General features: G+C 35.2%; 1 protein-coding gene across 2 annotated transcripts in view; it reads right to left on the bottom strand.

The window, feature by feature from the left end:
* tmem266 (transmembrane protein 266) overlaps window positions 1–12,413 on the bottom strand; it is a 48,299-nt gene that overhangs the window by 15,832 nt on the left and 20,054 nt on the right. For both annotated transcript variants that reach the window (XM_057329353.1, XM_057329354.1), the window contains one exon: window positions 1,572–1,726. In XM_057329353.1, the coding sequence (XP_057185336.1) occupies window positions 1,572–1,726 (155 nt within the window). The remainder of the gene's footprint in view (window positions 1–1,571; window positions 1,727–12,413) is intronic.

Below are 12,413 nucleotides of genomic sequence, written 5' to 3'. Positions count from 1 at the left end.
TATGATATTCAACCCATCCACATCCAGAACTCTGTCTATTTATCCACTCTGTTATGGGGCAAGACATCAACTGCATTCAGTGCTGCCCGTCTCTCTGCCCATATGTCTTGGTTTGCGCTGATCACTGATCTGCCCATCACTCCATTCATCTCCCTCAAGCCCATAATACATTCATCTCACTGACCGGTGGCTGTCCTGCTCTCTACGCTCATATCCAGAGGAGCCGGAGACACGGGCTGATATATGCTTCAGTCATCGATCACAGTTCAGTGGCGATGAACTGCGTCTGTTATTCTCCTGCACAGAATGAATGGCCATTTCTATTTGGATTTACAAAGGGCTCTTGTGAGAAATAAAAAAATGTCCAGGCAAATATCACTCACAATATATGAAGAGTTTATTTTCAAGAAGAGATAACGTTTTCAAAATTCACGTTTTTTTATTGTGCATTCCAATTAATATCAATCAAACTGCAGTTGGTTTATTTTGATGTAAGCCATAATAACTCAAAAAATACAGTTGACTAACACAATAAAACCATGATAACAAAATAAAAAACGGAGTTATCTCTTTATGGAAATAAACTCTTCATATTTATATGTTTATAAAGAGGAAACTCGGGGGAGGTCAGGGCCCGTATGTATAAAGCCACTCAGAGTAAAATTGTACTTAGTACTAAAAGTAGACACACTAAAGTGTGTGTCAAAATTCTAAGAATGACGTAATTTTACTCTTATTCTTACAGTTAAGCATTAGAGTGATTAATAAAGGTTAAAAAGTGTTAAGACAGCTCCTTAATTATTTAAGAGAGCTGAAGAGGTCTCCTAACCTAGTTGAGAGTAACAAGATGGCAGTACAGAGGCAGATACCATGGACTTTACAACAAAGAAACAACGTGTTGGAATGGCATAATGACAGGGAGTTAATAAAGTAATATAATAACATTAAAAAATATTTGGTCTTTCCTTTATATACAGCTGTATGCAATATAGAAGGATGGGATTCAGCAGCTTCATTATTTAAATTAACTGATAAAACTCAATTAGAAGCGTGTAAAACCAAGCCAAAAAAAGTGTACATTTTTGTAATATTTTTGCACATAATGCAAAATACAACTTTGAAATTGCAATTTTTTACTTTTGCATCTCTGTCGCCATCTCTGTTTGAGAAATTAAATTGCAGGTTACTTTATGTATTCATCTTCATATGGGTGAAGTCAACCAATGTTAAATTTCCCACAAAATAGTACAGCTCAATTTATCAATCACTATTATAAGCTTACCTTTTTAAATGTATAACCCTAAACGGACAAACTGCTCTACAGAGTGTGTTTCGTAAATACGTTATCTCCTTCGGCAAAGAAGCAAAAACATAACAACATCTTAGTTCTGCGTCAGCCACCTTAGTGCTTCGAAAGGGAGGGGTGGAGTGAGCCATTGGTTGCAATTCGCAACCTCACCTCTAGATGCCGCTAAAAATTAAACAATGGACATTTAAATTAATACTACTACTACTACTCTTTTCTGAGTTGTCTGACCTCAGATCAGCTCCTGAAGAGAAGAAATACTCACATTGTAGGACCTTGGTATCGATGAGCAGTTCCAGAGTCAATAAAAGCACCACTAGGATGACACAGGCCACCAGGAAACAGTTAAAGCCCACGCTCAACAAACAGACCTGCCACAACGCCGCTCTCCGCCCACAGCATGGCTTCAGCCAATTAGATCTGCAGAGAGAGAGAGAGAGAGAGAGAGAGAGAGAATGACTAACATTTGCTAAAATTAGCTTTTTATATGCATGTCTTATAACTGTTCAGCCAACCAACATACACTTGCATCACTCGTAGTTTCCTAGCTAATTTTGTCCCCCTGAACTAAAATCATTTCCGGTTCCTGCGTTTCAAACAGGACAAAAAGAGGGAACATCCGCCCAAAATTTCTGGAATCATGAAAACGTTCCCCTGGTGTGGAAGCCAGCAATATGGACAAAATGTAAACATCACATTTGACAGCGTTTCACACTTTTGAGTGATCCAATGTGTAGACTACACTAGATTAGTAGCAACTGCTTATAGCCTTCATTTGCAGTGTGTTGTTTTCTTTTGTTAGGCAGTAAACCTTTCAGTGGACTCTTGTGAGTTAGTCTCACTATGATTAATCACATTTTCTCACTATCTCGCCTTTCCTCTGTCTTCTAAAAGCTGACTAATTGAATTGCCTTGTTGAGGGCTTGTAATCCCTGATGCTTCTCCTGTATCCCTATCACTCACCCATTTTCACTAGGTCTCTCTCTCTCTCTCTCTCTCTCTCTCTCTCTCTCGCTCTCTCTCTCTCTCTCTCTCACACATTATACTGTTCTAGTTATTATAGTCTTTCGTTTTATTATAGTTTATGAAATATTTTAAATTACCTTTTTATTTTTATATTTTTAATTTTCATGTTAATTGTGGGTAAGCTTGAGCAATTTTGCTGTGTTTCTGTCATTTTATTATTTATTTGTTTATTATTTATATTGCTAAATTATGTTTAATTTATTTTTATTTCAGTTTTAATTTTTCTTTTTCTTCAGTTCATATTTTAGTGCATCAATTTAAACTTATTTTATAATAAGTTTACTTAACAACTTGAACTTTTTATTGCCAAGGAAACATTTTTTCAGTTTTTATTTCATTAGTCAGGTTTTGAAATTTTTTACTAATTTGAATTAACAGAATTATTTTAATAGCTTTACATTTACAGTAGTTAACTATAAACAGTACCTTGCTGTACCACTCCTACTAGGAATGTTGTATGTATACTACACAGTACATATTGTGCATGTCTTTTTTGGAATACCAAATATATCGGCAAAATTAAAAAAATATGGGAGAAGGTGATATTCATGTTTTGTAAACAAAAAGTATGCTATAGCTGAAAAACAAGTTTATCTTGAATAAATATAGGTAGACAGTTTTAAAGCAACAACATAAACAAAAGTTACTGCGCATGGCCTGAAATTAACTTCCGGTACAGATCCACAGAGAATAAAGTCCCTGTAGATAATTTCTGATAACACGCAAAAGAAATAACAAGTAAATTACATTAGCTAGCAAGTTAAAAGTATGTCTAGCCAGTATTATTTTTGGTAACCAATAGAGAAACTGTTACTTGGCTAAACTTAAAAGCGACAAGTTACATGACCCATTCAACAAATTGTTTTTTTTTAATTACATACAATAAAATTCAACAAATTGTTTATTTAGTACAAATATTATACAATAAAATATGAATATAAATTAATATTAGTATAATTTAAATAAAATATAAATAGTTATATTATTATGCACTAGTCAGACCGATCAAAAAACACAGACCGGAAGTTAACTTCGAGCCAGGCCCGTGCGTCCATGAAACGGTCTATAAAAATCCAAAGTTCAAAATGCAATAAATCATATATTTTTTTAGTTAATACTGAAAATGGGTCCCATATACCTTACCACCATATAGTGCTTAAAGAACTGTTTTTGCAAAATTGTATCAATTTATTTTGAGACAAATAAATGCCACATGCTGAGTGTGAATGTCAAAAATGGTGCACACTCCTGTATGACGCACTTTTCATTGCAAACTGGATACACCCTTTAAAAATATATAACAGTACACACTACTCTGTAATAGTATGCTGGAAAACAATTCCAAACATAGCCCAGGTTTTCACAGGACTGAGCCAAACCCCAGAAACCATGAAAATCTATCCCATACTGTTTGGCACCCATCTGCACCAAACATGCACTCTTTTATCCATTTGATTTTTTGCTGAAATGATGGAATTTCAAGCATTTGAGCAAAATTTTCCAGACTGCGCTCCAAGCTCTTGCCGTGCGTCCCGGGTACCTGCTCTTGGGAGCGGATACTGATTTTGGCAGCATGGTAAAGACAGATCAGCGTGGCCAGACTAACCTCATCCTGTGACTCTCTGTTTCGCATCCACAGACGCACGCACACGCACGTACAGAAACACGCACGCACACCATCTGGAGGCTACAGACTCCACTTATCAGACACAGCCAAAAAGATGATTGCTTAACAGCATGGCCGTGCCTTCATTTGATCAGATGAACTATATTTGCTCGCTTTGGGCTTCGCCCTTGTGCGGCACGAGCAGGAAGGGCAGATGAGACACGGAATCTGTGTGGTTGGCTGAACGCTGGTGTCTAATAATACCGCCTAAGCATTTTGTAACTTTACGCCCTCCCTGAAGTGAGAACGGCAAGGCTCCTGATGCCCTAACAACCCCAAGCTCTAATCGGCACATATTGCGCTGTCGCTTTATTATATTTAATCCCGTGACGACTTCGGTCAACAGGGTTGACCCTTAACATTGCATGACTTCTCTTGCATGATCATCGCTGCTGGTAATGGGAGTTAATAAGCTAGTTTTCTCATCTGGTAAACCAGTTTAAGATGGTTTTGAGCACTGTTTTGAGGCTGTGAGACCAGCATGGCCAGACTGGGAGACTGGTTGAAGCTGTTTTTGTCTACAGCCAGCATGGACGTCTCACGTAAATCTAATTCAACAATGCTGCTCTCTCTGTCGAACAGGCGTAGTGACAGAGGCATAGTGATTATTTAGGATTTAAAGGTCATAAATAAGGAGCAATGGACTCATGAGGTGTATCCTAGCGGAACAAAGGCACTTTAGAGGAGAATGAATCTACACGACTGAAGGGCTTCAGCTCTGTGCCGTCGTATAGTCAGGGAGGACCCTTTAAACCAGGGCTGTGTCACAATGGCATACTGGCATACTTCCATACTACTATGGTTAGGAATACAGTGAAATTTCTGTGTTCGTACACTGTAAAAAGAATACAGTGAAATTTACAGCAACTTGCTGGCAGCAATTGGCAAGTAAGTTGCTGTAAAACATTCCACAGTATGCTGACTGTAAGTTTAATCACAGTAACTATTAAATACTGTAATTCTTTATAACAGTAATAATCACAGTTCTGTAATTGCAATTAGAGTATTAGAATGCTGTGTTCTTTATCACAGCAAATATTAGACTAGTGTAACATGCATTACTGCATTCATTTTTGTGTACTGTGAAATAAAGACACCACTTTTACCACAAAAATGACATTTATTGACTTACAACATTTCTCATTCTCATCAAATGTCTAACCATTAAAACTCTTTAAAAGTCTTACCTGTTATTGCGTTTTCTTTCAGCTCAGCACACTTTAGTAACTTATTGGTTTCCTTCACATGGCTACGCACAAACACACACATAACATACACACGGACACAATTCCAGATAATTTTTTATCCAACAGCATTACTCCTTCGCAAACTGTTATCAATCAAATCTTGCCAGATGAGAAAATATATAACTATATGCGCGAAGCGTTTATTTTTGTAGTAATATGCACACGCTAGCTTACCAGCTAAACTCCCTGGCCTGTTGTTCTGTCGCTATCTCTCCCAGCAGCCAGAGCACTCGAAAAGATACAACGCACAGACAACTTGACAAGAGGAAACTACGCTAAATGAACAATAATGGAAACAAATAATATATGTGGAGTCTCTTCAGATTTGTACTGATAAAAAATCTGTTAAAAATGACTCACAGATATAATGATTCACAGCATAAATATATTTACTGTAAGTTACACAATTCCGGTGTATTTTTATCCAGCAGCTTGAATCCTTTGCCAAACTGAAGATATTATCAATAAAATCTTGCCAGATAGGAAAATATATCATTATATGAGCAAAACGTTTATTTTATGCACAATTATCATACGAAATTTGTTACAGTGTAGAATAACACTTTACAATAAGACTGTATTTGTTTACATCAGTCAATGCTTTAACTAACATAAACTAACAATGAGCATTTTTTGGTAAATGTAAGTGTACTCGAAGACATTAAAAAAAGAACTATATTTTATAAAGATATAAATATTTTTTAATATACAGATACACTTTAAAAACAGTTGTGTTGAAAACAACACAATCTGTGTTAATTCTGGGACAACGCACGAAATGTATCTATCTACCATAGTTCTATTTGTGTTATTCCATAGTTTTGATAAGTTTACTATTATTATTATTTTTTAGAATAAATAAAATTCAATTGAATAAGTGACCCTTAACTTTTGAACGGCAGTGTATACAAAAATGAAATAAACTAATGAAATTATTGCAATTGTTTCGTGATGACGAAAAAATACTTTTTTAATACAGTTTAGAAGTCTGTGACTGAATTTTTCATGCCTACAGGAAACCAAACTTCAGAAACAACTCTCTTCTTAGCCCATCCTTCAACTTTCTAAATTCAATCTCTACAGCTCATTTAATAAGTAAAGTCAAGAAACATTTATAATTGTACAGTGAAATAAGGTTTGGTACAGTATGTTTGGTCGGGCAGCAGCTGTGGATGCTAGAAGCATTCTGTAAGGACTTAAAGGGTGACAACAACAGCCCAGAACCGAAATGATGGCAATAGGTTAGTATTTTATGCTGAAATAGCAGCAGCTGGTCGGATTCAAAGCCAAACCTATGACCTTGATGAGAGCAATGGATGAATGAGTTTTAGGTGGTAAAGTTAAAACAAAACCTCAGTTTCAAGGATATAAAAACAATTGTGTTGTGTTGGGTTTTGGAGGGCAGAGAGAGAAAAGGACATGTGTTGTCTCTGGTTCCTGATGGATCTCTTTCTCAATCATCTCCTGTCAAGGTCACAGCGGAGCCCGATCCTGGTGCCACATGGGCATTCGAGAGCTGGATAGCGTCCTTGCTGGCTCAGACCACAGAGGTGCCAGTCATATTAGAGGTGAAAGCGAATGACCTGTCAGCACGTGATGTCTTTTCCACACATTACCTAATCCTGGTTTTGCATCATAAAATGTAAAAATATTCTGGCCGTCCTGGGCTGTGTGAATTTTAGTGATGGCCCTAGACGTCACAAAAGGTTTAAGCGTTTAAATTGGGCTGTATACTTTAAAACGTTAACAAATGTGAATTATAAAAATTACTAACCAAATTATTAATTATTTTTTAATTAAAATAAATAAAAGCAAATAATGCACGTACACTTAAAATAACAAAGCTCTTTAACGTTTTGTTTTGTGCCATTCAGCACCTCATATTTCTGTCACAATTCTGCACTTCACACAAACGAACCACGTATCATGAACAAGAGGTGAAACAAAATTGATTACATGACCACAAAATCCTTCACTTATTTTTGCTCTCCAAATGCAACAGATTCATTTACCTTTATAGCTTGGGGAGAGAGACAGGAAGTTATGGGATGAAAGAGGGTATTGGAGCTGGGTAAGGACCACGAGCCGGGACTCGAACTGCTGCACAATATGTCGGCACGCAGTCCACTGGACCACCGGCGGCAACTGAAATATCTATATTTCTATAACATATGTTTGGCAAAAGAAATGACTAAAATGTATAGTAAATACAGTAAACGATTACAAAATAAATGTGTTAAATGTGTATGCTTAACTTAATGATAAGTGTGCGATTAATTGCACAAAAAGGGTGTGATTAATTGCAATTAAAATACTACTGACGCCTAGTTTAAAATTTAATAAACAATTTCGCTGGAAAATAAATTTGGAAATCTTCAAAACAGTTTTTGTGGCCAACACTTATGTATACACTGTAAAAAATACAGAATTATACAGCTTTTTTAACAGATTTTTCACGTATAATGTAGTAAACTGTAATTTTACAGAAATTTACTGTTTTTTGCTTACATATTTTTTTAAATACGGTAAAAAAAACATCAAATTACAGAAATGAAATTTTGTGTGAAAAACGTTTATTTTACAGTATTATATTATTTGAACTATACGGATATATAAGAATATTCTGTATTAACACTTGTATTTTAAATTTCGCACTGCATTGCATTGTTTTAACATTAACGGAAATGTCCATAAGATAAACGGATAAAAATTACCAGTGTACATTTTCAGTAGCTGCTGGAAAATTACCGTTTATTATGGGATTTTTTTTACAGTGTACAGTATATAGAATCTGACAAATAATAAAACCTGCACTGAGAAATCAAAAGTGTGACAACTATCCCCAGACTAAATTACTATGAACAAAATTACTATTAGAAATTAAATTAGTCAAATCTTCTAATATTATAACTTGCTTAAAAAAAAGTCTTTGAATCAAATCTCAAATCACATATACTATACAATAAGTAAATCAGTATATTGATTTTGTGTCTGGGTTAATGGATTTGTAATTAATTTAGATCGGCACACTCCAATAACATAAATGAATTAAATTAATAAAACCGTTTATAAAAGTCCTGCAAAGGAAGTGCTGAAAAAGATAAGACTTTAATATTAAATTGAATCTAAGGAAAGGTACTAATGGACTTGTGAAAAGTATGACCAGGTCTCTCAAACCAAACAGGGAGTATTAAAACATTTATGGTTGTCATACATTTGAATCTGATCTCAAACTGTGCTCAGGTGGTTCACTCTTGTACTGCTGCCATACAACTCCACCAAAATATTTTAGTTTGCTAATTAACAGCTTTGATTATCTTCTCTACATGTATAAAACACAACTGCTATTTACCAGAACACATACAGTGTGTAAATATTCAGAACCGCACAGCATAACACATAGTGCTTGCACTTTTGTTAACCCCACACATGTACACTGTACAGTTGATGGATGCAGTGCAGGCAGGTAATGTGTGTGCTGGAGAGGAAGGGTTTATAAAGACATCAGTATATCAGCTCTACATGAGATGCAGGAGCGAGATTGAACAGCTGCAACGGGCGGAGGATAGATTACACCATGAAAGCGATCGATCGCATGCTGGAGAAATGGGCCATATTGGCCTCTTAGGAAAACTTTGCTTCTCTCACTTTTTCTGAAGAAAGAATGAAAGGGACAGAAATCTCCAAGGCTGTTTTCTGAACACCTATGCTGCCTGTTGTTTGCTGTCTACAGCGAATTCATGTAATGAATGCAGCAAATTGCTGCTCTCCTTCTGAAACCTCGTATCTCCATATTTGGTGATATTTTTTGCAAAAAATCATTATTATTAGTCAACTTTTATGTTTGTCACTCCAAATATCTAACCAATAAAAAGTGCTTGTCACTTTTTTTGACAACACAATATTATTTCATTTAGTGTTTTTCTGGAGAAGCAGTGAATTTGGACATCCAATGTTTCAGAAGGACAGCGCTGACATACATATAATGATACTCTAATAAACGATACATACAAATATGCAAAGCAATTCATTTGAATAAAATATAAACAATATACAAAACAAAATTCATTTTTAATATGACAGATTTTTCTATTAATAACTAAAAAACTAGACTTTTCATGAATATTGTTACATAAACGTTTTACTGCTTTATGGGATTGTGTTATTCACGAAACATACTTGTTTTCCTCCTTTCACTCTAAATTTAGCCAAAACTAAGTCTCATTTTTCTAATTATGTTTATTAACAAATACACCGTGGCTTTATCATTCCACTGAAATGTGAACTAAAATGTGGCAACAGAAGGTGAGAAGCATCAGGTCGGTCTCTAAGGAAATCACTTTTAGAAAAAGGAATCAACAAGCACAAAGTTACACCACGACTGCTCTCATGCACGAACATCCAGTAAATCAACTTTATTCACAGCTTACAGGTGTCACGTGACTCTGACCTCATCAAACTTCAGTCGAGGTCTTAGCTTTGACAACAACTAAAGGGCAAACAAACAAAAAAGAAAGCAGCACGAAACCAATGTGGGCCAAAAAAAACCCCATTCATCTTGTGAGCCAATGAAGAATTGATCTCATGTGTGATCTTGTGTGAGCTTCATCAAATCTATCAGACTTTTTGATAAGGATTATTTTTATAAAGGGAACATCTGGCCTTTACAACAACAACAACTGCCCCAAATATGTAAGATGTTTCCAAGAGTAATGATAACAATTTAGCAAGTGCAGTCGATTTTGATTTCATCATACAGCACAGCTAATTTACAGAGAAAATGATAAACTGGGAACAACATTTTTAGTAGCCCAAAAAAATGGTTGTATTGAAAGTCACAGAAATTTGGTAAAGGACAATCTGATCGTCACCTCTTAAACATATAGGCTATAAAAATGTTTTTTGTCCGTAAAATTTTCCCCACACAAGGTTAGGAAGTTCTGACTGCTTAATATGTGTCCGATGTGAATGTCAAAAGTGTCATGCTGATCTGAGAGAAATATCTCTCACATCCTCTACTTTCAAACCTAACGATGAAGAAAACGACTGGTCTCAGATCAGCAGAAAGAGCTTCACTGACAACATCAGGTAAACAGCAAGCTAGCAAAAACAATAATAAATAACTGTCAAAGCCAACAGACAAACCTCAGCACTTCAGCAGAGATAGATAGAAAGCAAATAAATAACAGAGAAAAAAAGTTAAGTATAAAATATGCTGAGCATCTGAGATATTCTTTTATTAGAGAACAACAACATTAATCTCTCAAATACCATGAGGATACAATAAACACATTAAAGCTAAATTTAAAAAGTGATGTGTCTGAAAAAATTGAAGAGCACAAGTTAATCTAAACATAAGTTTAGTGATAGGCATCTTTAAAAGACATTTAAGTATCTTAGTATCCTATTAAGTATCTTGTTGGGTTTACAGAATTGCTTACAGAAAAACATGCATTCTTGCTTTAATGTGGTGGTGACAAAATTCAGTCCTCAAGGGGGAGATAGAGTTACCTTTGTATTTAACAATAAAACCACATGTGTCATATTAACAGGCTAAAATGTCACCAATTTTGACTAGACCTAACTTGTTCAGCAAAGTTTTATTTAAATGTTGCTTCAGTAGAAGAACGCTTTCTGGAAGACAATTTGCGCTAATTCTTGCTAGCGCCCCTCGAGGCAACAGCGAGAACTGCATTCTCATGTTACGCTATTCATTATGTTCTGACACTTTTTAGAACGTAATTTAACTTTTTATTTCCTCAGCCCAAATGTGACATTCCTCTTGTGCTTAAGCAATCTAAACAGGTCCTTGAGTAACAAAACTGCACGATTCAAAAGAAGAGAAGAAACCACCCAGCAAACCCTCCAGGGACCAGAATTTTCCTCTCAAGTCATTTTTATCCAGCGATGCTTAATAAATGTTACTCTATTAGGCTGATCAGTGAAAAATAAAATTCATTTAATAACAAAAGTTAAGATTTGGGTTGAGGAAGGATTCTGTTTAAACCCCAGAAGGACATAAAGAAGATTTATGAACTATGGCCACAATGTGACGTGTGGTGAGATTCAATGTTAGCAAGTGTATAAAATATTCACAGAAATTCTGTCATGCCAAAATAAATTCTTATGGTGTCAGCAACAACTGATCATTATAAAAAACATTAATTATATGAATAATAATAATATCACATTAAAAATTAGAATTCAGCAAAGTAATGTGATACAATATTTCGCATTTTAGAATTTTTGTATTTAAGTTTTGAAATATTAATTTAAAAATTAAAATTGTGTCAATTAATAAATCACTATATAAAACGAAGTCATACAGACTTCTTATTAATAGGTGCATTAACTCTTTAATGGCACCATTTCCTATCTGTATCCATAAATTTAGCTAGTTACAAACAAAACATCATAATTAAATGTTCATGGTCCATTTTCAGATACCAATCAAGAAATCTTTTGTTAACAAAGCAAACAGACACTGGTTGAAAATACAACACAAAGCATGAATATTTTAAGCAGTCGGCACACATAAACGCATCACCTCCATACTGTTCCGGTCAGGAAGCTCTGGTGCCAGCACATGCTAAGAATAACTCACATGCTGGATGTCTTACCCCTGCTCATAGACTGCCAGCTCTTGAACTACAACCAGCCTCCCACATGGAAGCCCAGTGCCCGGTCGCCTGTCTACTTACGGTGATGGTGCTAGACAAACACCAAAACAAGGTGTGAGATGGTCAAAATACCACAAAATAAGAGATTAAACTGCAAATTGAATCAGATATTTAGAGATCTGAAGAACACAAAAGAAGATATTTTGAAGAATACTGGTAACCAAACGGCACAGAACCCCATTGACTTCCATGAATGAACACAAAAGCAGTGAAATAAAATGAATATGCATAATGCCTTAACACTATTCTCAATCCTCCAAATATAAATTCACGCACGAAAGGTTTTGATTTGCTAGGAAAACGCAACAAGCAGTCCTTTAAACTGTGAAAACAGTAACAGTAGTTAAGTCATGCATTATTGAATTTGAAATGCTGACATTGTACTATATTCATATCAGTTTCTACATAACAGATGATGTGATCATGACAGTATGTTTCTATTATTGGCTTCTCCAATTCAATTACGCTTTACACTACCATCAATCTGA

This window comes from Triplophysa rosa, linkage group LG3 (assembly GCF_024868665.1).
Source record: "Triplophysa rosa linkage group LG3, Trosa_1v2, whole genome shotgun sequence".
Classification (NCBI taxonomy): domain Eukaryota; kingdom Metazoa; phylum Chordata; class Actinopteri; order Cypriniformes; family Nemacheilidae; genus Triplophysa; species Triplophysa rosa.
Note: the sequence above shows the minus strand (reverse complement) of the source record. Positions and strands in the feature narration are given on the sequence as shown.